Below are 24,861 nucleotides of genomic sequence, written 5' to 3' on the forward strand. Positions count from 1 at the left end.
ACCGATCGCCGTGTTTCTTTAACTGTTATCTTTATTTGGTTTATCTGAAGCCCTGCTGTTAACTACCATCGCTTACATCACTATTGTAGTTGTTTTGCTGTTACATATAATAGCATACTTAATTTTTTCATTGTTTTATTTATTTGTTTGAATGGTAAAACTGTAGTGAAATTACATTATACATACAGTAATGCGTTGCTTTATTATCATAAGAAATACGGAATGCGTTCAAATATACCCTGAGTCAGATGGGGGATAAAAGGATACGATTCATTTCACGCAATAACACAATGCGCTGAATTACAAGAACGGCATGTATGCATGTCGAGTTTTAAGTGATAAAAGTATGTTAAGACAAACGTTTTTATTAAATAATTAAATAGGAACTTGCAAGACCATAAGATGGGTCAAGTCACCAGCAAATCATTTAAATGTTCATTTACGACAGACACAATCTGAATAAGCGACAAGCCATAACGGCATATCACATAAGTAACGATTGAACTCTACATCGTTAAACCATCACAATTTACGACACCAGTGATTGCGCGATGACAAATCACTGTGACTTACTTTTATTGTAAACACGGATTATTAATGGCGTGAAGTAACTGTGGGTAATTTGTCAGTACATTGTCTGCAAAATAGTACTCATATTTGTTAACGAATTAGCATCAAATGTCTTTTTTATTTGTCTTAGCAATTGGATTTCGGCATGTATCATGTGTATGGTTAACGTTTCACTTTCAAAACATGGTACATGTTGAAATATGGACAATACTGAAATATTTGACAAATATTATAATTATGATATATAATAGGTTGTATGAAATGCACTTGTGTTAGTAAGTGACGTTGATTTTTTCGTCAATCGACGTTTAACCATGAGCATTTGAACAGCTCGCTCACGACACAAAGTATTGATATCTTTGAAATGAAAAATAATTTGCATTTGTAAAACAAATCCAAATAAAAATATGTTCAATGTAAGATGCATTTTTTTATCATCAACAAGCCCCCATAACGCTTCTCTCTTTGTAGTCATTGGAAAAAAATGCATTAATCATTCGGACAGTAATGTAATGAAAAACCTACAATGGTTTAATTGATAATCAATTACATAAAACAATTACATTTATTGACATAAACCACCACAGAGGGAACCGACCACCGTGCTTCTTTCACTATTACCGATAATTGGTTTATCTAAAGCCCAGCTGTTAACTGCCACCGATTTCATTAGTATTGTAGTTGATAAGCTTCGACATACAATAGCATACTTATTGTTTCGTTGTTTTATTTTTGTTATGTTTTAACTTTAGTTAAATCACATTTTACATACAGTATTGCGTTGCTTCATTATTATAAGAAATACGGTATGCGTTCAAATATACCCTGAGTCATATAAAGGATGAAAGGATACGATTCAATTCACGCAATAACACAATGCGCTGAATAACAAGAGCGTCATGTCTGCATGTCAAGTTTAATGTGATAATAGTATATTAAGACACATGTTTTTATTAAATTATTAAATATGAACTTTTAAGACCATATGATGAGTAAAGTAACTAGCAAATTATTTAAATGTACATTTACGACAGACATAATCTGAATAAGCGACAAGCCATAACGGCATTTGACATAGGTAACGATTGCACTCTACATCGTTAAGCCATCAAAATTAACGACGCTTGTGATTGCACAATAACAAATCACCTTGACTTACTTTTATTGTAAACACGGATGATTAATGGCGTGATGTAAGTGTATGTAATTTGTCAGTACATTGTCTGCAAAATTGTACTCATATTTGTTCACGAATTAGCATTTAATGTCTTTTTATTTTTCTCCGGTAACACATGAAAAGGCAGCATTTTATTTTATTGTAAACACGGATTATTAATGGCGTGAAGTAAGTGTGGGTAATTTGTCAGGACATTGTCTGCAAATTTGTACTAATTTTGTGTTAACAAATTAGCATCAAATGTCTTTTTTATTTGTTTCCGGTGACACAAGAGAAGGCGGCAATTGTTAACGTTTCTATTTCAAAACATGGTACATGTTGAATATAGACAATACTGAAATACTTGGCAAACATCATAATTATGATATAGAAATAACAGAGGCAGCTGAAATGTCAGGTAAATATTACACTTCAAGCATAGTTGTGTGAACATCGTTCTTCGGCCTTGGTTGACATTGCTCTATGAAAGGGGGAGCAATGATTACTTTAAAAAATAAAACATACCTAGGTTGTTGACTTTATTATGAGGAACAACACATTTCAAATTAAACAACAAAACAGTGGTAAGTGAAGATTATATTTGAAAATCAATCAGCACATTGTAGTTGATTTGTGTATGCGTACTATAATAAACCCCCAGCGATTATTTACTGAAAACGGATTTTTTTCGGAACTATGCCCACGCGCATGGCACATTAAAAACTAAGGCCTCATCGAAATATATTACGTTCCAACGTCATGACGTATTGTTATGGCTTGTATATAGAAATATAATATAGTACTTTCCTATCACAAGCATAATACATACACTAGAAAGACGTTAAGAAGCAAAGCACAAAGTCACAACTACATTTTGGTCCTTAATGGTCACATCGGGCTACTTACCTTATACGAACATACGTCAATTGCAACTTCTGGTTTCATGGGACAATAAATCGCATATTACAACGTCATTGACAACGTGAATACCGTGTTGAAAAACAGTCAAGTATCACATTTGTGATGTGTCTGTTGGGATTTCGTAACGTTGATGATTATAACGCCCAATTGTTATGTAACGTTCATGCAAGCTTTGTCGTCATGACGTCACGACCGTTATATTTTGTTGATATTATGTGATACAAGTAAAAGGTTGAACCTGTATTTGTTGTAATAATATATATAATGAGCGAAATCCAGGTTCAACCTTTTACTTGTATCACATAATATCATCAAATTCGAGTTCGAAGACGTCGTGACACCAGCGCATTTACTCTACGGAAGACGAGTGACCACGTTACCATATCGTGACATCACCAGTGGCAACCTGGAAATTACAAGTGCTACTGAAAGTGATATTCGCAAATTCGTTGCCAGACTACCCCACATTTTGAATTTCTCTTGACCCCACGTCATGAACGTATTAAAAGCAATAACTCGTCGTTTGAGGTCATCAAGTTGGACTTGGCATGCATTGTAGTTATGTTTGTCATCTAATAACAATGAAATATTTAAAGTTTTGCATGACATTTTAATGCGAATGAATGTTGCATTTACGTGGTACAAAGAGGCGCGTTAACGAAAGATATCCACATCTTGTAACGGTTATTCCTATTTGGATCTGTTGTACAAAATAAAATATTTAACTTGTTCATAGTAAGCGAATTTCGCAATAGCTCATCGTTGAACGCCGTTCAACGAACAAATAAAAGTAAGTTGCTAGCAGACTAGCACAAGTTCAGTCATAGTGAAAGCAAAAGGAAAGCATGGACAAATACTATACATATATATATTAATATTTTATTTGTAGACATGAATGCCGGTATACAACGGACATGATCACAATTTGGCGAAAGACGATTCGCAACGATTGAAATCGTGCATTTATTAAAAAATGACATAACATAACCAATACCTCTGCTATAAGACAGAAAGTTTGAAACGAAATGTCCTACCAGCTATTCACTTATAACGGTCTGTACGGCATTTACGACATAAGGCATATTCTAAATAGCGACAAGCTCTAAGTGGAGGTTTTTCGGCATAGCTGTATTAAGCCAGCTTTTCACCTTACCTGACCTTTGTAAGTGTCCAATAAAATTCAAATACAATTTCCCGCGGCTAGGTACGAATGAATACACTTCATTTATTCCATTGGCTGATTTGAGTATACCACCAGAACATTGGAAACATATCCGCGTCATTGTAACACTGTTCTACTGCATGAAACAATTTTATCTCTAATGAAAAGGTTTAATACATAGAACAGTTTTACTCTCAATTCACGACATCAATAAAGTTTGTGCGTGCACCTTTTATTTTCATAGAATTACCAGCGCAAAAGCGTTTATACTAAAAGGATATGTTCTCATATTTAGTACTTACTTCCATATTCCTGTCAACATGTAAACATGTAAAAGTAAAAAGATCACTTTAATGGATTGCATTTCAACCCGCGAGGTATCGAGTTTATACAGGTCATCACCGGAGTTCGCGGCCAGTAAAATAATCGTTATATAATAAAGACGCTATATGGAACTAGGTGACCTGGAATTTTCTTAGACCAGAAATATGTTAAATGAAGATATTCAGCAATATAATTATGGTATGTCAATAATAGATTCTTAATGTGTTTTCAACAATACAATGACAAATATTATTTTTGATTAAGTTAGCAATAATTATTCCACCATATTGACTAATATATTAAGCATGAGCGCAATGATTCTCGATACTGTTAATAATCAAATCAAATGGCAATGCCCGACAAACCGTTTGTTCGAAGAACGCGCCTATAAATACAGCCATATCTTCATCAATTGTGCAGCGATTTTCACGATCTCGGTCTTATTGAACGCAGAAATTAATTTCCTTTCTGGAAATGTATATATCTTGCAATATTTTTACAAATGCTGGGTCAACTTTTAAGAAATAACACGATAACAATATTGCAAGAAGTATACATTTCCAGAAAGGAAATTCATTTCTGCGTTGAATAAGACCAAGATCGTAAAAATCGCTGCACAATTGATGAAGATATGGCTGTTCAAAGCGATGCACCCCGTTTTGGGGTGATTTTGAGTTGCATACCTTGTTATACATATATATATATATATATATATATATATATATATATATATATATATATATATATATATATATATATATATATATATATATATATATATATGATAGTGATTTGTTTTCTTCATAAAATTTAATTTTTCGTTAAAATATGATTATTTATCATTCAAAATGATGTTTTCACTAATTAATATCATAGCCACACGCTAACCACCTGTGATAAATACGGATACTTCGCGTGTGGCCGGTTGATTCATTTCAATTGCACATCCATTCTTCTTTTGGTTTTCTGTTCTGTTTCTATGACCAGCAATATGTAGTAATGTAAAATAGGCCGCGAAAACTCCGCGTAACATCCCGTACTGCGTGTGATGCAGCTAGAACTGCACATGAAAAGACATTCGCTATCCTTGATCTCGTTTATTGAACTATCAACGCCGTATATCTTTTTTTAAGATATTTCTTGTTAAAATTAATAGTATTATTGTATAGAAATACTTATAACCGGGAGATGTCAGTCGTCAGGTGATTTACATAATTTTAGTAACTCTTGCCTCGCGTTTTATGAGCCTCTTGCATATTTCCATAGCGACAAGCTCCAATTTTAGTTTCTTTATGATACCAATATAGGAATAACCCTATAAAACGAGGAAAGTGTTTGTCGTTGTTCAATCGAATCATATGCATAATGATGATTTACATCCATTTGCTCGTTTATTAATGCGTTTTATGTGCCTCTTGATCATACGCCTCGCAGACTGAAAATCCATAAAAACGTCGTTTGTAATCATCACTTTGGAAATGACGCACATTCAAGTTATTATTATTGTTATTACTATTATTATTATGTTATTATTATTATTATTATTATTTACTTATAAAAAGTTGTTATCTGAAAATAATATTTAACGGAAATAAAGATATCATGAACATCTTCTTAATTGTGTATTTATTTTGTTGTCTCGACAGGACAAACATATTTATCGGAAAGTATAAATTGTGCATTGCTTAACAAAGGTGTTCTTAAATGTAAGTCATTACATATTTCGAAAGTATACCATTGCGACTGCTACACCAACGAGCATTCGTGACAACAGACGCTCTAGATAAGTGCACTTAAAATAGCTAAATAAATTTAAACTGTTTTTTTTATTTATTTCGATAGTGTCTGTTAATAACAAAAAATATGAATAGTTAGAAACGAGTTAGGCTTATCTAAATGTAAAAACCATGCGGATACATTACTAATTCAAGTGCGTAAGTAACATTTGAATTATAAAATATAAAACTATCATATGTTACTTACACATTCATTTGTATGTTTTTAAGTCGTATTAAATATATTCGCAATACCGAGTATAATATATATATAATAACAGGTATTTGTATACAATTATTTGTCGTTGTGTGTTTTTTTATACATAAAATATAGCTTGAACTAGCTCTCTCACGCAAGTTCTATTCGAACACATGAGCAAGTTAGTGCATTAGAAAAGATGTGGTGTAAAGGTCAATAGTTTGTTAGAAAATGTCATGGGAAAAGTATAGTTTGTAATAAAAAATGATAGTTGAATCCGATAAATTAAGACAACTGAAGGCAAATAGATTAGATTATATTGCATTTAAACTGTCTATTGGCATTGCTAAATACATTTTACAAATAATAAAAAAATTGTTTAGCAATGATAAAAAGACAAGTAACAATGGTGATATTATATGTTAATCAAAGTCTAAGAACGAATTAACATTCAATAATTCAATTTATTTGATTGATTTTAGTGATATGTCACTCCGTCTACATTTTTCTGCACTACCAGTACTACATTTCTAGTTGTTTAAATTGACATCGAGGTTGAGTAGCTGCACTGTGACACAATGTTCAAATATTAGAATCAATTAATGTAATTTAAGCTAATCATAATGCATACATTGGCCGCCATTAATTTAACGCGCATCAGAGCAATTAGGTTATTTAAACCTAAGCTGTCAACCAGATTGACGAAGAAAAGAAACGTTCTAAACTACGGAAATATTCTTTTACAAACATTAGTTTATATTGATGAAAATATCAAGACTGGAATATTACATTACTTGAAAGAAAGTTGGTAAGTTTTCATATTTAAAATAAAAAAACTTCATCTAAATACAACAAGGCAGCATACTTTAAGTTGTATCAATTATATTTGTGTATTGCAATTTTAACAAACTACATATAAATTATATGCATTTTATGTTAGTTATATATTCAAGAGAAATATATCTTAATGAACACTAAATATGATTGCGTTTGATATGCATTTTAGACTTTTTATTTCCTGAAACTAAATATTTTCAATTTAGTGTGAATACTTATACCTGATTAGCAACATATCGTTTGTTGATTAATTAAGTTGCACTGAAGGACAGTGTCAATTACTAGTGCTTGCTTTGAACATTCCGCTAAAGAATTCTTCTAAAGAAAACTATCTGCGACTGTTATAAACTCACATTTTTAAAACCAGCTTTTGCGCTTTAAATGTATACTAACATTTGCTGTATGAGCGTTTTATCACTCAATTGGTATAGACTTTAATTTGAAAATCAATTTCGTTTAATATAATTAGTTTGCCTACGTATTTAAGAATATACCTTATAGCATTTAACCAAATATATAGCAGCCGTGATTAATAATCGTGAATCGGAATAAATGAGCAAAATTTTATTAAGTATAACTTTTAATTTATATGTAACAGTTTAGTAACTATTTTTGGTTTGCAATCCTATACTCTGTTTAAAGTCAAAACCATTTATTGGATGAAAAAAAATCAATATCTTTGTGCTTGTGGTAGGGAAAACTTTGTTGTGTGCTACAAATAAACTGTTTTGTTGAAAGATTGAAAACTACATGGTTACTCTACAGATTCGCTAGAACAAAACCGGAATAGAGGTTCGAACTGGGACGTGTTTGTGACTGGCCTTACGTGAACTATTGAAATACGACGCTGAAGGTTTCTACCACTTAGTCATGATTCAAGACGTAATTCGAAATATTGACTTAATGACTGGGTTGAAACCCAACCTAGTAAATTGACATAATGTTTAAGGATTGTTTGCTAAGTAACGGCTAGAAAACAGCCACATATTATTTTTGCTGGCTTTACCACTTTCGAGGTCATATTCACTTTCTATTGACAACGACACGTTTGATTCCAATTATTCAAACAAATCATAACTTTGAGACAAAGCATATCGATGATTTCTTTACCATGCTTTATTTCCAAACAACGCCATATCGGTCAATAATGTGGAAAGATAGCTTTAAATTGTCTAGCGTTTTTTTTAGAAGTCAAGTTCTGAGTAGGATGAAGATTCATTCGACGTATTAAATGTTATGCATTTATGTATATTGCTTGTATGCGTGTACGCAGGTATGTTTCTGCCATTAAATGTTGAGACGCATATACATTGTATATATATGTGTGCTATACTTAACATGTGAGATTTTAAACCTGTGACTTGCGGGGTACCCCAAGGTAGTATTTTGGGACCCCTTCTATAGTTATGCTATGTTAATGACATGTATATAAGTATTGATCCTGACTGTAAATTGATCCTTTATGCTGATGATTGCGCTATTTTTTATGCACATAAAGATCCACATGTTATATCTGAAAAATTAAGCAGAGTCATGGATTCATGTTCAAATTGGTTAGTTGACCAATTTGGAAATGAGCTTTCGAGCTTTCATGGGCAATCCTAGGTTTTTACACTATGACGTATAAGTTATTTCATTTTGCATACTAAGTTCCCCTAAAGCTGTGAATTTGTTTCTATAATATATCAAATTACTAGTCTGTGCTGAAAATCTGTGATAACAAATATAAGTGACATGTTTAACTATGATAATCAGTATTTTATATACCATTAGAGTATCATTAATCATATTTTAAATGTGTGGCAGTTGCTGATCTGTTCCCTTCAAATCTAACTTGAGGTGATACGCTTTCTGAAGATTTTTTTTTATCTTATCGCACTTTTGCGTTCAATTTCATTGTACAATCTCATTTCAAATTATTTAATGACGGTTTTTATACCATATATTTAGATCAGCAGCAATCTCACAAATACTTTTAATTTCAGAAATACTTTTAGTTTAAATTGTTATGTAAATTTGAATGATGCTGTTTTTTCTTTTATACCTAATGATAAAATATTACATTTCTGCAGTGAAATAACAGCAGTGAAAATAAACAAATTGTTCTTTTCATCGGTGAAAAGAACAAAATTTCGGAACTCCCTTTTCTATTTTTAGATTATCATAAATAATTATATATATTTTTTCTATGATCACGAGTGAATTAAAATCGACATTTCACCGACTCCAATACATTTTCTTTTTATTTTATGCTTTTTCACCGTTTTTTTACATTAAAGGGATCTTTTCACGCTTTGGTAAATTGACAAAATTGAAAAAATTTGTTTCAGATTCGCAAATTTTCGTTTTAGTTATGATATTTGTGAGGAAACAGTAATACTGAACATTTACCATGGTCTAATATAGCCATTATATGCATCTTTTGACGATTTTAAAACTTAAAAATTATAAAGCGTTGCAACGCGAAACGATTGAATAATTTGGAGAGTTCTGTTTTTGTCGTTTAATTTTGTGAAACTACGAAGATTGCTTATTTAAGGTATAAAATACTTAAACAGTGTATGCTCGGCGGAATAGCTCAGTAGGCTAAAGCGTTTTTACTTCAGGACTCTGGCAGGACTCCAGGGGTCACTGGTTCGAAACCTGGTCCGGGCAATCTTCTTTTCCTTTTTTTAATTTTATTCTTGATTTTTTACTGGTGCTTTTACGATCCAATGTTTACATTTATCGATATAAAGCATTTAATGAATACGTTAAAAAATGCCAAAATCTGTGAAAAGGCCCCTTTAATAAGAGTTTAAGTGGAGAATTTCGCTGGGGTATAATGACGTCATTTCGTCATACTAATGACGTCATTTTTTTAAAACTGTATTGAGGCACGCCACGGGAGAAGGGGAAACTTTTCAGCGAAAGGGACACAGCTGTTATTTATTTTCTTGAAAAAAGGGCATTAAGAAAAATTAAATGTGTTCATGTCAGTGTAAGATCGTGTGTTTTTTCACTCGTGATCACAGAGAAATAATATTTTCACTCATGAATTGTGTTGTTACTAAAACACTTATAATTAACCAGTCGAGGAGAACTAACTATCCTTCCAATCATTATAATATCTTACTAATATTTTTCCGTAAGTTAGTCATTTGACTTAATTGTTCAACACCTACAATTTTTGGTTACCGATTTCTTAATAAAAGAGTGCACATCTAAGTATACTTTCATTCAATTGTAATTGTCCTTTTAATACATAAGCACTTGTTTATAATTGTAAGGTTGGTCACGATAAGAAGATCCCTTTAAATCCCGCATGTAAATTATCACATGCTTTCGTATACGCAATCTGCACAATTAAACACATACACGAACAAAAGCTGTGTTTGTGAAACAAAATTCCCCCTACTGCGCTTTGAAGGCGCACGGCAGCTATTTTAGAAACAATGTTATATTTTAAATGAAAATGTCACGGTGACGTTGACCTTTGACCTAGTGACCTCAAATCATGTTTCATTGTAGATCTCAATGAGGTGCATGCACATGAAAGTTTAAAGAACATAGACCCAAGAGTTTTCATTTTATGAGCAAGGTTAAAGTTTTGGGACACACGCACATAAAATGACAGACAGACAGGCCAAAAACAATATACCCCCGATCATTCGATCTGGGGACATAACAATCCATAATTGATTTACGTCGGTTATAAAAACTAACTTAGTTATCAAATGATATCACGTAAAATATTAACAACGCAATGTGCAATATGATGATTACCAACGACGTTTGATTGATTTCAGTCTGCTAAGCGTTTGCTCAAGAGGCCCATAACAGCGCGAAACAGAGAATATCAGTGATCAAAATAATGTCAATTACCATTGTTCGCATGTCTAGATTGAACAACGAAAGAGTGTAATATTATTATTATTTCTATGTTAGTTTTCTGAAAACTAAACATAGAGCTTGTCGGTATTGAAAACTTTTATCTGTCGTCAAGGCCGCACATGTCGTTGTTTTTATTTATCATATGGTAGAGCATTTCGTTTTGCTAATGACGGAGAACGTGTAACCAAGAGGCATCGCATGTAATATACCATATAATAAAAGCAAGACAGGTGCGATAGAATGGCGTCAGATAATGCATGGGACATTTGCTGCTTCGTATTTAAGTAATGATAAGGCCGCAAATGTTTAAGCAAAATTTATAATAACATTTAAACTGACGGATGCTCACCGATGGTGCGCTTTGTCAATTTATATGTTAATTGTGTGGTTACGAAATATTATTTAAAGGGGCCGTCCAACAGATAAAGCGTCGTATCGACGCGAAACGATATTTTGGGAAACTACGAGGATTGCTTATATAGCTTAAAAATACATCCGCGATTTTCATGAGCGTGGATGGTTGAGTGGTCTAGCCGGGAGGCTTTTTATTCCAGGAATCCAGGGGTCAGTGGTTCGAGCCCTGTTGAGGGTTTTTTTTTTTCCTTTTTTAAAATTGTATTATTTTTTAACTGGAGATTTTTAGTTCAAATGTTTAAATTTATCAATATAAAGCATTTAATGACAATCTTCAATAAATGCCAAAATCTGTTGGACGGTCCCTTTAAGGACCCGCCATGAAACCTGATACAAAACGATATTACAATATGCTTATGTTCAACCAGCAGGCATACTGCATGTATAAAGTTTTATTCAAACTGGGAATATTTGTTCTTAATTTGACAAGGAAACGTAAAATTCGTTTAAGAGTATCGTAATCTTACTAAAAGGGAAATTTCTACATGAACACTTATTGGGGCGGAAAACCTGAAAATAAATTCCTGTGACTTGGCCTCTCGATATGAATACTACATATGCATTGTCATAAATTCGGATCATTAGTGTTAAATACCAATTAATTATTATTAAAAGGTCAATAGGTACCTGAAAATCATTGAACAGAAACGACATGCGGACGATATGCATGTCCACATGAAACGTATGCTGATTATCAAGTTTGATTACCAGGGTACATTCGGGTTGTTATGGAAACATTCGTTTACACCCCACACAACATCGATTCCATCAAAAATGTAAATCGACATAAAAACCAAGCGGCTATACTATTTTGAGGAGAATACTCATTGATATATAACAAGACAAGTATCACACTAGCGGTTCAATATTGCATTTGCTTGAAATAGAATGACAGTTTGCTCTCACCCTAGCCCGAGTCAATAAAGAATATTTGCATCGTCAAATTTTATGTCTTTAGGATGTCCGTATAACATGGCATATTAGCGATAATTTTCTTTTACGCTTAAACTAGGTTCAAAAATTGTATCAATTAAAAAAGTGCTTATTGCACTTAAAAACACAAAAACAACAACAAATAACTTTGTTCAAAAATGAAGTCACATTCGATAATCGGCAGGAATTTGCTGCGCGCTCCTGTAATTAAGCTACTTAGAGGCTGGGGTATGATGACGGTTTGAGGCTTGTGACCCTTCTATCATGTCCTTCTGGTTGCAACCTTGTCATATATGCATGTTTGAAATACCGCTGCTATCGCAGGATATTTCAGTTTATCCAAATCTCCTGCGGGAGTGCTTGGTTATGTGCTTGTTCTTTAATTTAAGCTTGGTGGTGGTGAGAATTAGGTGATGTTCGCTACCGAAATCTGCGGCAGTAAATGTTCATCTGTTCGCATTGTTGACGATTGAAGTTAGCTATTGGGGAGCCAGTATGACATCGATGTGGTGCACTTGTCCGTTTGGAGCATGGCCAAGGTCACTCATCTGGACTTTTTGCGTGGGCGCTGCGTGTGTGTCAGGGTGAGTTGGTGGCTTCTATCGAATTCAAGAGGTCTCGACCCTCTGTCGTTTGTCTCTCTTATGCAGAGAAATATTAGCGTTCCAGTTACCTTATATTATGAAGATGTCTTTCTTCGAAGCCTTTCAAAGAGGTTCTTCTGTCATCGACCGAAAAAAGTTATTAAATGAGAGATGGAAGAACAAGCTATGGGTGACGACCGAGAATATGGGCCTCTATGACAAAAGAAGAGAGCTGACGCATGAGAAGTACATGCACACCAGCAATGACATTTGGTCAGAATATCAGAAAGCGAACAGGGAGTTGAGGAAGGAGTTGAAAGAGGCCAAGAAGGAGTGTATTGAAGAGAAATGTATTATAATTTCACAAAAAAAGATTACCTTCGGCAGAAGTAAGTAGGCCTACAGCATCCACGCAGACTGGTACTTAAAGCAATAGAGAAAGGGACAGTATGCAGTCTGAAGACAGAACGCTCTTGGGGCCGGGGGTTGAACAACATCCATTATGAGCTCGTTAAGAAGGAGAGGCAACGAGTGCAACAATGACGGCCCTATGCCAGCAGATCTGGGAGGATAAATGGCCCAAAGAGTGGTCATCCCCCTACCAAAAAGGGTAACCTCAAGTTATGCGAGAAATACCGCAATATCAGCTTCATCAGCCATCCTGGCAAAGTCATGCTACACATCATCCCCTTTAATTGAAGTAAGGTCGATAACTGCTGGCATAAGGGAAGGCTAGATTAAGATTTGGGCGGATCACATTGGAACTGCAGAGTCAATATTGAGAAACATCTGCAACTTCAAGGTGAGCTCTTCAACAACTTCATCTTCTTCAAGAATGATTTCAACCGGGTGTGGTAGGATGGCCTATGGAAGTTTTTGAGAGGAATAAACATTGGCAAAGAGCTAATGCAAGTCATACAATAACTCTACAGAAACGCCAGCAGCGCAGTACTACCAAAAGGAAAGAAGGCTGACTTCTTCAGAACATGTATGGGCCTCCGTCAGAAATGTCTGCTTTACAAACAGATAACTTCCTTTGCAATTTGACCAATCAGGGACCTTAATTTGTATAGGTCCCTGGACCAATTGAAAGTCTGTCTTATCAGATGGTTTACAAGCAGGTACTTTCCCACTGGATGTTACTGCAGTGAATACCTCAAAACCAGGTCAGCTGGTGGTCAATCAGGGTTTATCAGAACATTGTCATGTAAATGTTCAATTTCATTAAGATGGAGATTCAATGGAAATGTGTTTCAGAAATTTCAATTGCTATAAACTTTTTAAGTTTAGCAGAAAAACTTCACATATAATATTAAAATAGTGATGTGTGTAAATTATTAAAGGAAGCCTGCAAAGAGATCAAAACAACCAAATCTTATTATTTATCATCATCATTATAAACCAATTATTGTCATTATTGTAATTATGAAATATATAATGATTAAATTACGGAGCAAAATTTTCAAAAATAAGAAGAATTTAAGCACTGAATTAAAAAAAAAAGCGCAAATTTGTAATGCATGGTAATCTGTAAGACTTAAAATTATGGTAAATGTTAATTTCCAACCATATAAAAATAAATTGATGCCATAATTGTTCATCTAATAAAAGAGCTGTCAGACAAAGGTATTAAGTATAAGGAAAGTGTGAAAGACAGCAACAGATAAAATATATTTTAAATTTAAATATATTATTTTTTATATTCTTAATTGTTCTTTTTTAACAGCAATGCCAAAAAATTATTGATTTATATTCATTCATCAAAATCACTGTCTGAATAGCTGTCTCATGTAAGGTCATCACCAATCACGCATAAAACGCTCAACCCATCTGATAATAGCAACAGAGCGTCTATACTGACACGCGTTGCTTTTGCCGTTTTATCTGCAACAAACCTACTTTTTTTTATATTTACTTATGTATGTCGTATCCATTTTGCAATTACTATATTTTTAAATATTGTATATTGTTTTAATAAATATGAAATTACTTTATCTACTTGGTAGATTATTTGAAATACGCTCCTGCAAATTAGCCTTTAAAAGATCAGAACTGACAAAAATGAGTATTATTTATGTTGTTTGCCCAATTATTAAGAAATATTAACTTTCCACTTAAGAATGTTTCAAAGAGTCAATCCAAAAATTGTCTAATTACAATTTACGCCTTGTTTTCCTTGATTTCAGAACTCAAATCAGACTAAGTTCAATGTTACTCCTTCTCTTGATATCCAAATTTCCTAAGTTCAATTTTACGCCTGGTTTTAAATAATCCGCCTTTTTTTTTCTTCAGTCTGCACAATTTTACTCCAGGATTTGCAAATGTTTTATGTGTCTGCCAGCTTAACAGGCGTAAAAGACACGTAATTCTATTTTACGCCTCAAAACCAGCTGGTTTACGCCAGGATTTTTCGTACGGGTAAACCTGGACCATTCACGTGGACACAGAACGCAATATACAGGCCTTTTGAACACAAGTGTCTCTGATGACTGCTCCACATCTCCTATATGGAGCACATGATTAGCAAGTACGGCTGGAACATGACTCGACCCTTGATTTCCCTCAAGAGCCCATCCTGACAACTGTCAAATGACAAAGTTGGCTTGGTTTGGACACGCCACCATGCAATACTGAGCCCCTGGGCATGCTAGAGGGGGGCGAGATGACTGGCCTGACTTACGGAGGATATTTGTTTTGTTGTCTGTGATTCACACCCCAAATGACAGACCCGTCAATGGAATGATGATGATAATATCCCTTGAATTAAAGGATATATTTCACGAGTTAAATGCAAATAATATTTTTTCCAAACATTGTATTAATTATTCTACTCACTGTTTCGGTTTAACAAGTATTTTTGCTTCATGATGCTGGCCTTGCCAGGTTTGGGTCTTGATTTTGATTTTTGATTGACTAGTACAAGTTTTGGCATTAAGTTTACATAATTGATGTCCAACTAACGTTTTGGAACATTGGGGATGTGAAGCTTGTGCTTTAAAGAGTGCTACAAGCATAAGTTAACTATGTTATGCTATCTTATAAAGAGGTTTTTGGCATTGAATGGTAGGTTTTCACACTACCATAAATATCTTTGATAATATGCGTGTCCACTAAACATAAGAAATTACAGCACATTCTTTTAATACTTTCATGAATATCTGATGTTGGTCAGAGCAGCATGGGTCCAACAGATTGGAATATAAAACATGCATTATGTCCAAGGATTTCAAGGGGAAGTGCAATTGAAAGCAAAAGTAGTACAAGAACATTGTAGTAACTGTTAAAAGCACATGTTGTTTGTCAATATATTCAGTGCAAGAATAATTGCTCTGTTTTAAGGCATCTGTCATATTCAATTTTTTCGGTGTTAAGTTTTGTTGTTATTTTGAATGGCTTGAGCAACGTTTCAACCTTGTGTCGGATAAATAAATAGATACAAATAACCGACAAACATAATTTGAAGTTAAACTCATGGGACACAAATCAAAGACAATTATGCTTATTCTGTATGTTGCAGTTTAATAAATGTTAACACTCTGGAGAGCAATTGAATAAAATTCACCACAAATTTGAAGAAATGACAGACAGAACATTAAAATTGTATTACTATGTACAAATGTAACAATCTGACATAATGATATGTCACTATACTGTCAAAATGAAATAACTCTTGCAAAAATAAATTATATTCTTTTGAAACATTAAGCACATTGCATACATGTTACATATTGCATAAAGGTCACTATTTGGCAGTTGACACCTTAACTGGTAGGGTACATACCTAACCATACATTTAAAGACATTTTCCAGTGCTGTCCTATTTGAAACATGTGCCAAATATTTATACTATTAATACACAAGTGCTCCATTTTGCTTGGCAATGGAATAACATCTTAAGCAAATACTTATGTTATAATTATATACTTATCCAAAAATAAAATTGCAAATGTGTATAACCATACTAACTGCTCAACAAAGCCTTAAGTTAAAAGTATGATCACTTAAAATCATGTGAGCCTGGCTCAGAGAAAACATGATTTAATGCATATACCTACAGTGCCATCCCAGATGGGGAGAGAAAACTTTCCCCCAAAGCTGGATTTTTCTTAAGAAGTCTTTCTTTAAACAACAAATTCCTCAAGAACAGAAAGTGTAATCCCTGATTAGCCTGTGTAGACTACTCATACCAATCCAGAATATTTTATGCTCATCATCCTCATGGTTAATGCCATTACGCCTCATTTTCCATTAGCATGGCTAATATACATGTTAATTCACTTAATTTTGGAAAAGGATAATATTCTTTTGAGCTTTATGGTCAGACCACAAGGCTGGAGTCATGCAATCAGCACAATTTATTATTTTGCATTTATTTAAATTAAAGGGGCCTTTTCAAAGATTTTGACATGTTTTGAAGTTTGTCATTAAATGCTTTCTATTGATAAATGTAAACATTTGCTCTAAAAAGCTCCAGTAAAAAATCAAGAATAAAAAAAAAGAAAAAAAAGTATCCCTCAACAGGGCTCGAACCACTGTAAAAAGTCTACCACTTAGACCCCTCAGCCATCCTTCTGCATGCAATGAAAGCTGTATTTTATACTATATTAATAATAATAATAAGCAGTCTTCGTAGTTTCACAAAATAAAACGACAACAACAAAACTCTCCAAATTATTCAATCGTTTCCCGTTGCAATGCTTTATAATTTTCAGGTTTTTAAATCTTAAAAAGATGCATATAATGGCTATAATAGAGCATGGTAAATGTTCAGTATTACTGTTTCCTCACAAATATCATAACTTAATCGAAAATTTGCGAATCTGAAACAACTTTTTAAAATATTGTCAATTTACCAAAACGTGAAAAGGACCCTTTAAGATGTATTAAATACTTTTTTAGTAATAAGCTACATGAAAGATTGTGCTTGTGCTTGACACAGAAGACTACGCAAACAAAGACTGTAGATGTCACATGGTGGCTTGTCATTCAAATTTTCTTTTGTGTTGGACAAATATATGCGCCAGACAAAACTTAGGACTGAAAATATCACATTTGACCTTAACGTTGAAAGTGTGACCTTGACCTACACCTAGGGATCAGGTTCTTTTGTTACACACATGGTGTAACCATGCTAAATATTTTTGCCATTTTATTTGAAAATCTGTATATATGTTCTCAAAAATAAGGTGAACTCTGTATGATCTCTTATTATTGAGGCAGACAGCATTAACAATAAAAATGTAAAAGCGCTTCATTTACCTGTAATGTTTGCAAAATAAATTCAATAATGGTGAATTTTGTTTCTAATACACACCATGACAACAGGCATGTAAACAACAATGTATGGTCAATACATTATTTGTTCATAAATTGTTATAACAGCTTGCAAACAACATTGATTTTGAAACACATGTGAAGTTGTCAGCAAATCTGTCAAAACTGTTTCAAATTAAGCTATGCATAAAACTGGCTATAAATAATCCCTTGACCAGCTATAAATAACCCATAAACAGAATGTAAATGACCCCGAAGAATCAGGTTGGAGGCCTAAGTCCCAGACAGCACTACAGGTGAAGATGAGAGATTATTAATAACCCCAAAACGACACTAAGTTAAAGAGACATTGCATTACATTTTCTTTTGCTGTGTTATGTTGTTCTTTAGAAACATAAACATGCATTATATAAAACAAGAGGGCCATGATGGCCCTGAATCGCTCACCTGACTAACCAAATACAATCCCAACCCAGATTTCATCAAGATAAATATTCTGACCAAATTTCATAAAGATTAGATGAAAACTGTGGCCTCTATTGTCTACACAAGGTTTTTCTATTATTTGACCTAGTGACCTAGTTTTTGACCCCAGGTGACCCAAATACAATCCCAACCCGGATTTCATCAAGATAAACATTCTGATCAAATTTTATAAAGATTGGATGAAAACTGTGACCTCTATTGTCTACACAAGGTTTTTCTATTATATAACCTAGTGACCTAGTTTTTGACCCCAGATGACCCAAATACAATCCCAACCCAAATTTCATCAAGATGAACATTCTGACCAAATTTCATAAAGATTGGATGAATACTGTGACCACTACTGTCTACACAAACAGATGCACGCACACACACACGCACACACGCCGGACATCACACTGTCACATAAGCTCACCATGTCACTTTGTGACAGGTGAGCTAAAATTGAGCATTATTTAAAATATATCACAACAGAATGTCATTTTCATACCTTCATGTAAAATGTCAGCACTTCAGAAAGGTTTACACTGCTATGAACAAAAAAACTTCATCGTCAAAACATTTTTGTGTGTGACAAAATAAAACAGATAATCATTTTAATCAACATAATATTATGACAATTATAGTGCATAATGCTATAATAAAGATTATTTTGGCTTAAGTACCAGTAGTTCATTAATTGTGAAAAGTTTAATGTATCTGAAATAACAGAAATAATTTCATAAAATATATTAATTATAATGATATATACATGAAACACAATTTTCAAAGGGCAAAAGAAAAGTTATACAAGTAGTTAACATGTTACCAACAGTTCCTTACTTTCAAGCATATACATGTTAATTCATATTTTGCATAATTTATAATGCTGACAATTGACACAAGAAACAAGAGCTGTCACCATAGGATGAAGTTATGCCCCCTATAAACGCTGGATAGAAGTTATGAGCTTTTTTTGAAACCTAAAAGCAGATTTCGAAACCTAAACACGGACCCTAAGTTCAAGGTCAAGGTCACAGGGGTCAAAGTTTGTGTGCGTATGGAAAGGCCTTGTCCATATACATGAAGGTTACATCTCAAGGGTCATAGAAGTAATGAGCATTTTTCGAAACCTAAACACAGATTTCGAAACCTAAATGCAAACCCAAAGTTCAACTTCAAGGTCACAGGGATCAAAATGTGTGTGCGTATGGAAAGGCCTGGTCCATATACACATTCATACCAAATATGAAGGTTACATCTCAAGGGACATCGAAGTTATGAGCATTTTTTGAAACCTAAAAGTGTGACAGAAAGATGGACAGACGGACGGACAGTCTGATCACTATATGCCCTCCTACCGGGGGAATAAAAACACTTTTATGTAAGCAAACATATGTTAACATACATTGCAAATGACTGCTTATCTTACATGAATTCAGGGGAGTTTATCCTATATAAGTAACAGAACAATTAATATTTTGCTTCCATACCTTTTTTTATGAATATATTAATACAGATACATTTTATAAAATATTTCACAAATTTATCACAGTTTGAGCATATAATACCTGTACTTTTAATATAATTATGCAAATCACAAACAGCATTTTAAAATTACCCAAAGCACTCTCATCATTTTATCAGGTTATGCTAAATAACACACAGCCTCATAAACTTTCAATAAATAATTTTCGATAAAAGTGCAAACAACTAAAACATTTCTTCTAAAATTGAATGCATGGTACTAGTACATACAGAATCATGTAAAGCTTTAAGCATATAAATAATGTGTCATAACAAACATGACCTTTCTCATTTTGAAAATTGTTGACATTTTTACAATCTATATTTTGTATATTGCTTCTTAATTTGATGCAGCTCCATATATAGAATCAATTCAATCTAATACAGTCATATTTGGAACAATTATTATAAACACAAACAAAGAAAAACAACACCCTTTTGAACAGAAGAACCCAATTTCTGTAAATTACCAGATAAAATACAATAGACCTTTAACACTAGCAAACCCTATCATGTGCAAATTGATAAGAAAACAACCCATCAATAAAACATAAATAACATCATATGGCAGTACAACTAACTACAACAATATTCTGCTGCTCAATACAGTAATAGTATTTTCCACATGATTACAAACTCATCATTTTCACAGCATCACATGTTCATCCTTATTATTGAAAATGACTTCTCTTCTAATTATCACAAATTGTCAATTCCCCAGTAATGCCCCACCCTGTGATTGCATCACTTTAAATTTTCATACTGTCACTTTCAAATATAAGTTAATACATCTTTGTTGAACTCTTATCAGCACAAACATCAACATTCAAGTTTCTGAAATAGTCCACAAGACCTTTTTACAAAAATATGTATAGAGGTTTCACATAAATCATGTGTGTTGCTTTGGTTCAATTTTTCGTTCAAAACATGACAAGCATGTAAAGAAAAACTGCCATATTTCAATACATAAAAATATCTGAATATCTTAAATGTGTCAAAGTTTGTTTTCAAAGCACTTTAAACAAAAGTTTAGCAGTCAAATCATTTGATACAACACAATACAAACAAGTTTTACAGATAAACTTGTATTGCTTAATGCTTAATGTCAATGGTGATAATTAAATTAATAATTCTGACAAGTAATAAATTTTATTTCAACATATTATATGTAATAATAATACAATATGTAAATTTCTACTTAAAATAAAGAAGGCTCAATGGAGTTAATACTGTGAGATAAATTTTTCTGTCAATTTCACTTTTAATTTTATAAAATGATACTTTTTCTAAATGAACATTTATCTGTGCATAATGGCATCTTACATGTCATGGACTGATGTAAAGTTTTTTATTTAACCCTACTGAAGTGTAAGAAGGCAAAAAGTGTGTTTTATTAGTAAAAATACTTATCTGATATTTTAATGACAAAAACCAACATCTGTTTATAAAAGAATACTTATAGGAAGTCTTTATAACAAAACTTATAGGAAGTCTTTATAACATGTTTAAGTAGTCACATAGAAGCAGAGCTCCAGATAAGAGGCGTATCTGCGTATTTACGCATTGAAAAAAAAACACAAAAACATTAAAAATCGGCCCAGTACGTAACAAAGTGCAACACAAATCTTGGTACGTATTTTAAATCGATTAAAGTGCGTAACCGGTTAATCCAGTTGAGTTTTTAGTGTACGTTAACCATTGAATAAAAAGCAAGTCAATCAAAATAAGCTTGTAATAACAATGACGGCCTATCATGTTTGTCGATCAAAAAAGGGACGTTTTAAGCGACCTGCGGCAATATTTTTAAAGAAAGTTTGTTCAAATCGTCATTTTAAACTAATTCTGTTTGCATTTAATAATATAAATAGCAAATAATAATATTTCTAGATTAAACACGCCATTTACTTTTTCAGCTTTCTATAGAAATGGAAAATACCCCTAAATATTCCTAAATACCCTTCATGGCTGGAACAAAGGAATAAAAAACACTTTACCAATAATATCAGGTGGTGAAATACCCTTTAGACTAAATCCTTATCTGGAGCTCTGCATAGAAGACACATTTTACAAAAACATTGTAAAATTTGACCCTGTTTTTCATACAAGTTAACACACACAAAATAACGCTTGATTGGTCATTGTCGGCTCGGGTACTACTTACATGTACTCCTGGTACTCTTAAGTATACTTACATGTACCCCTGGGTACAGTAACTATACTCAAACGTACCTGGGAAATTCATTGCTAAATCATTCTTGGTCGGCTAATTTTATTAAATTGATTATATTCACATTTATGTCAATTTTCTGTAAAATGACCTCTATATTATCGACAAACATACTCAAAAAGCATGTTGATGCAGTTTTTGTAAAAAGAAGTTTGTTTAAAATAATCGGTAGCCCGTTTTATGACATCGGATTTTGGGCGGGAATAAAACTCTGGTACAGTCTAATATCGACCGCGTACGATTAAGTATATTTTTTCCTGTATCCGGGGTACATGTAAGTATACTTAAGAGTACCCGGGTACAATGTAAGTAGTACCCGAGCTGACAACGACCAATCCAGCCAAAATAACATGAACAAATATTGTAAATTTCAAAATGTATGCTTCCATTGTATACCAATACTTTAGTTCTAAAATTATCCTTTTGGTCATTAAAAGTTGACCATTGGTCATAAATAAACCCTTCATTGTGGCCACTAGTCATAATAGATTCATTTATTTATGTTGAAATGAAAATTTCGTGGATTCCTCAAATCTACCATTTGTTTGATCGTAAACTCTGTGATTGGGTTGGGCCCTTTAGATTGGGAAAATTAAATGTACCTAGGTTATATATACAGACCTGGACCAGCAAATTAACTAAATGTTCCATTTTATTACACTCAAAAAACATGGTAACCTTCATTTGGGATATCTAGGCAAGCCAGTCACTTGGGTAAAATATTCTTGATGACATTGGGAATGGGGCCGAATACCAGCACTGAATTGGCCAAAAAGCACTGTGCGAGCAGGGGTCAAGTGGTCATGGGGCGAGGCTGCATCACTGTCAACACTGTATTTATCTGCTCCCTCTTCTCTTGGAAATCCACATGACTGACAACTAGTTCGCTGAAAAATGAAATATAATCATAAATAAATGTGTGCTTGTTAATAAATCAGGGGTAGCAAATAAGTTAATCCGTTGCCTTTGACATATTCTGCGAACAACATTATGCCAGGAAGTCTATATAGTAAATACATTGTAGTATTCTTTTTTTATAAATATGCAAAGGCCCTGAACAAGTTAGACTAAAAAGATGTTTTACTTTGTCAGCCCTTATAATATACATGTAAATTTATTAAAATATGACATTTATATAGTGCAAAAGGAATTAGTAACAATACATTTTTATTTATTAACACATATGTTCAGAGTTCAATTTCATGAGTACTTGAGAAATCAGTGCAAATTCATGAATGATGTTCTGTAAGGGTGTTGATCTCGATGCTCCGGAAAACAAAATTCAGAGAGACACACTAACTCCAGCGAGTTATACTCCTACAACCTTGTTAACCATTGGTGTAAAGGGCAGGTAATTGTCAGGACAGGCAATCTGAATCAACACTGGTCTTGCTCACATAAAAACAGTTTTGAGAAATAAAATGAATCTCATTGAGCCAAGCTCTGGGAAAATGGGATTATGTGCATAAAGTGTCATGGCAGGCAAGCCTGTGAAGTCAACACAAGCTAATGAGGGACGACACTTTCCATTCTAATGGATTTTTTCATTCAAAGGAAGTCTCTTTTTAACAACAGCACCGCATAACGGGTGCCAACGCTCGGCTGCCGGTGCAGTTGAGAATAAATGAAAGCTTGTCAGAATTATTTTTTTTAAGGTCACAGTGACCTCGAACGTTGACCTAGTGACCCAAAAATGGGTATGGCGTGTAGAACTCGATCAAGGTGCATGTACATATGAAGTTTCAAAGTTGTAGGTGGAAGCACTTTGATTTTAGAGCAAAATGTCAAAGTTTTATCACGGCAGACGGCGAGCTGGCTATGAAAATACCTCGGGTTTTCTCTAAAAACAGCAAAGGTAAAAATCAGGTCATTGTGGAAAGTGTAATTCCTTATTAGCCTATTCCAACCTGGGATGACACTTAAAGCGCATGCATCAAAAGAATTGACTTACTTGTAATTGATCTCTCCATCTCCGTCTCGGTCGAGCACATCCAGGAGAATTTCTATTTCTTCAGCAGTTAGCTTGATCCCAGTCTCCTGAAAGGAAAAAGATCAGAGATTTATGTGAATGCTAAGCACTCTGTTTGTATGGCACAAAGATAAGCTAGTTCTACATAAGGCTTACAGATTGATGGTAAATAATTAAAAACAAAAACAACATCACACATTTTGAATACATTTTAACTTTTCTGTTCAATGCACATTGAAATGTTTGCAAACTTCTTTATTTTTCAACATCTTATTTTCTTAAAGCTCTTCTAACTGCAGGGAAGTCTTTCTGTCCGGTCGAGCTACTAGTATCAAGTCAAGTTTCAAGTTGTCACAAGAAGTCACGAAACAAAACATATGTTAAACCAGGGACATAAAAAACACACCAAAACGTTCAAGAATATGACAGAGAGCTTCTTTACAAGCAATTAATACTGTCCATACTGTTGAATGGCCCAACAGAAACAGACAAGGACCTTTGCTTTAGTAATAAATGCCTCTATGAAGTGCATGAAGTGAAATATTGACATTAAAGAGACTGAGGTACTATGAAACAAAATAAATGAGTGGTATAAGGGATTGGTGCAGCTTTAAGTTAAAACTCTACTTATGGGATGTCTTGTTTGGTAAT

General features: G+C 33.4%; 1 protein-coding gene across 6 annotated transcripts in view; it reads right to left on the reverse strand.

The window, feature by feature from the left end:
* Positions 1–16,247: 16,247 nt before the first annotated feature.
* Positions 16,248–24,861, reverse strand: part of LOC127831629 (leucine-rich repeat-containing protein 74B-like) — a 118,812-nt gene continuing 110,198 nt past the window's right edge. For all 6 annotated transcript variants that reach the window (XM_052356634.1, XM_052356623.1, XM_052356615.1 and 3 more), the window contains 2 exons: positions 24,193–24,278; positions 16,248–23,128 (listed from right to left, as the gene is read on the reverse strand). In XM_052356634.1, coding sequence (XP_052212594.1) covers positions 23,035–23,128; positions 24,193–24,278 — 180 coding nt within the window. In that variant the 3' untranslated portion in view covers positions 16,248–23,034. The remainder of the gene's footprint in view (positions 23,129–24,192; positions 24,279–24,861) is intronic.

Source organism: Dreissena polymorpha, chromosome 1 (genome assembly GCF_020536995.1).
Source record: "Dreissena polymorpha isolate Duluth1 chromosome 1, UMN_Dpol_1.0, whole genome shotgun sequence".
Taxonomy (NCBI): domain Eukaryota; kingdom Metazoa; phylum Mollusca; class Bivalvia; order Myida; family Dreissenidae; genus Dreissena; species Dreissena polymorpha.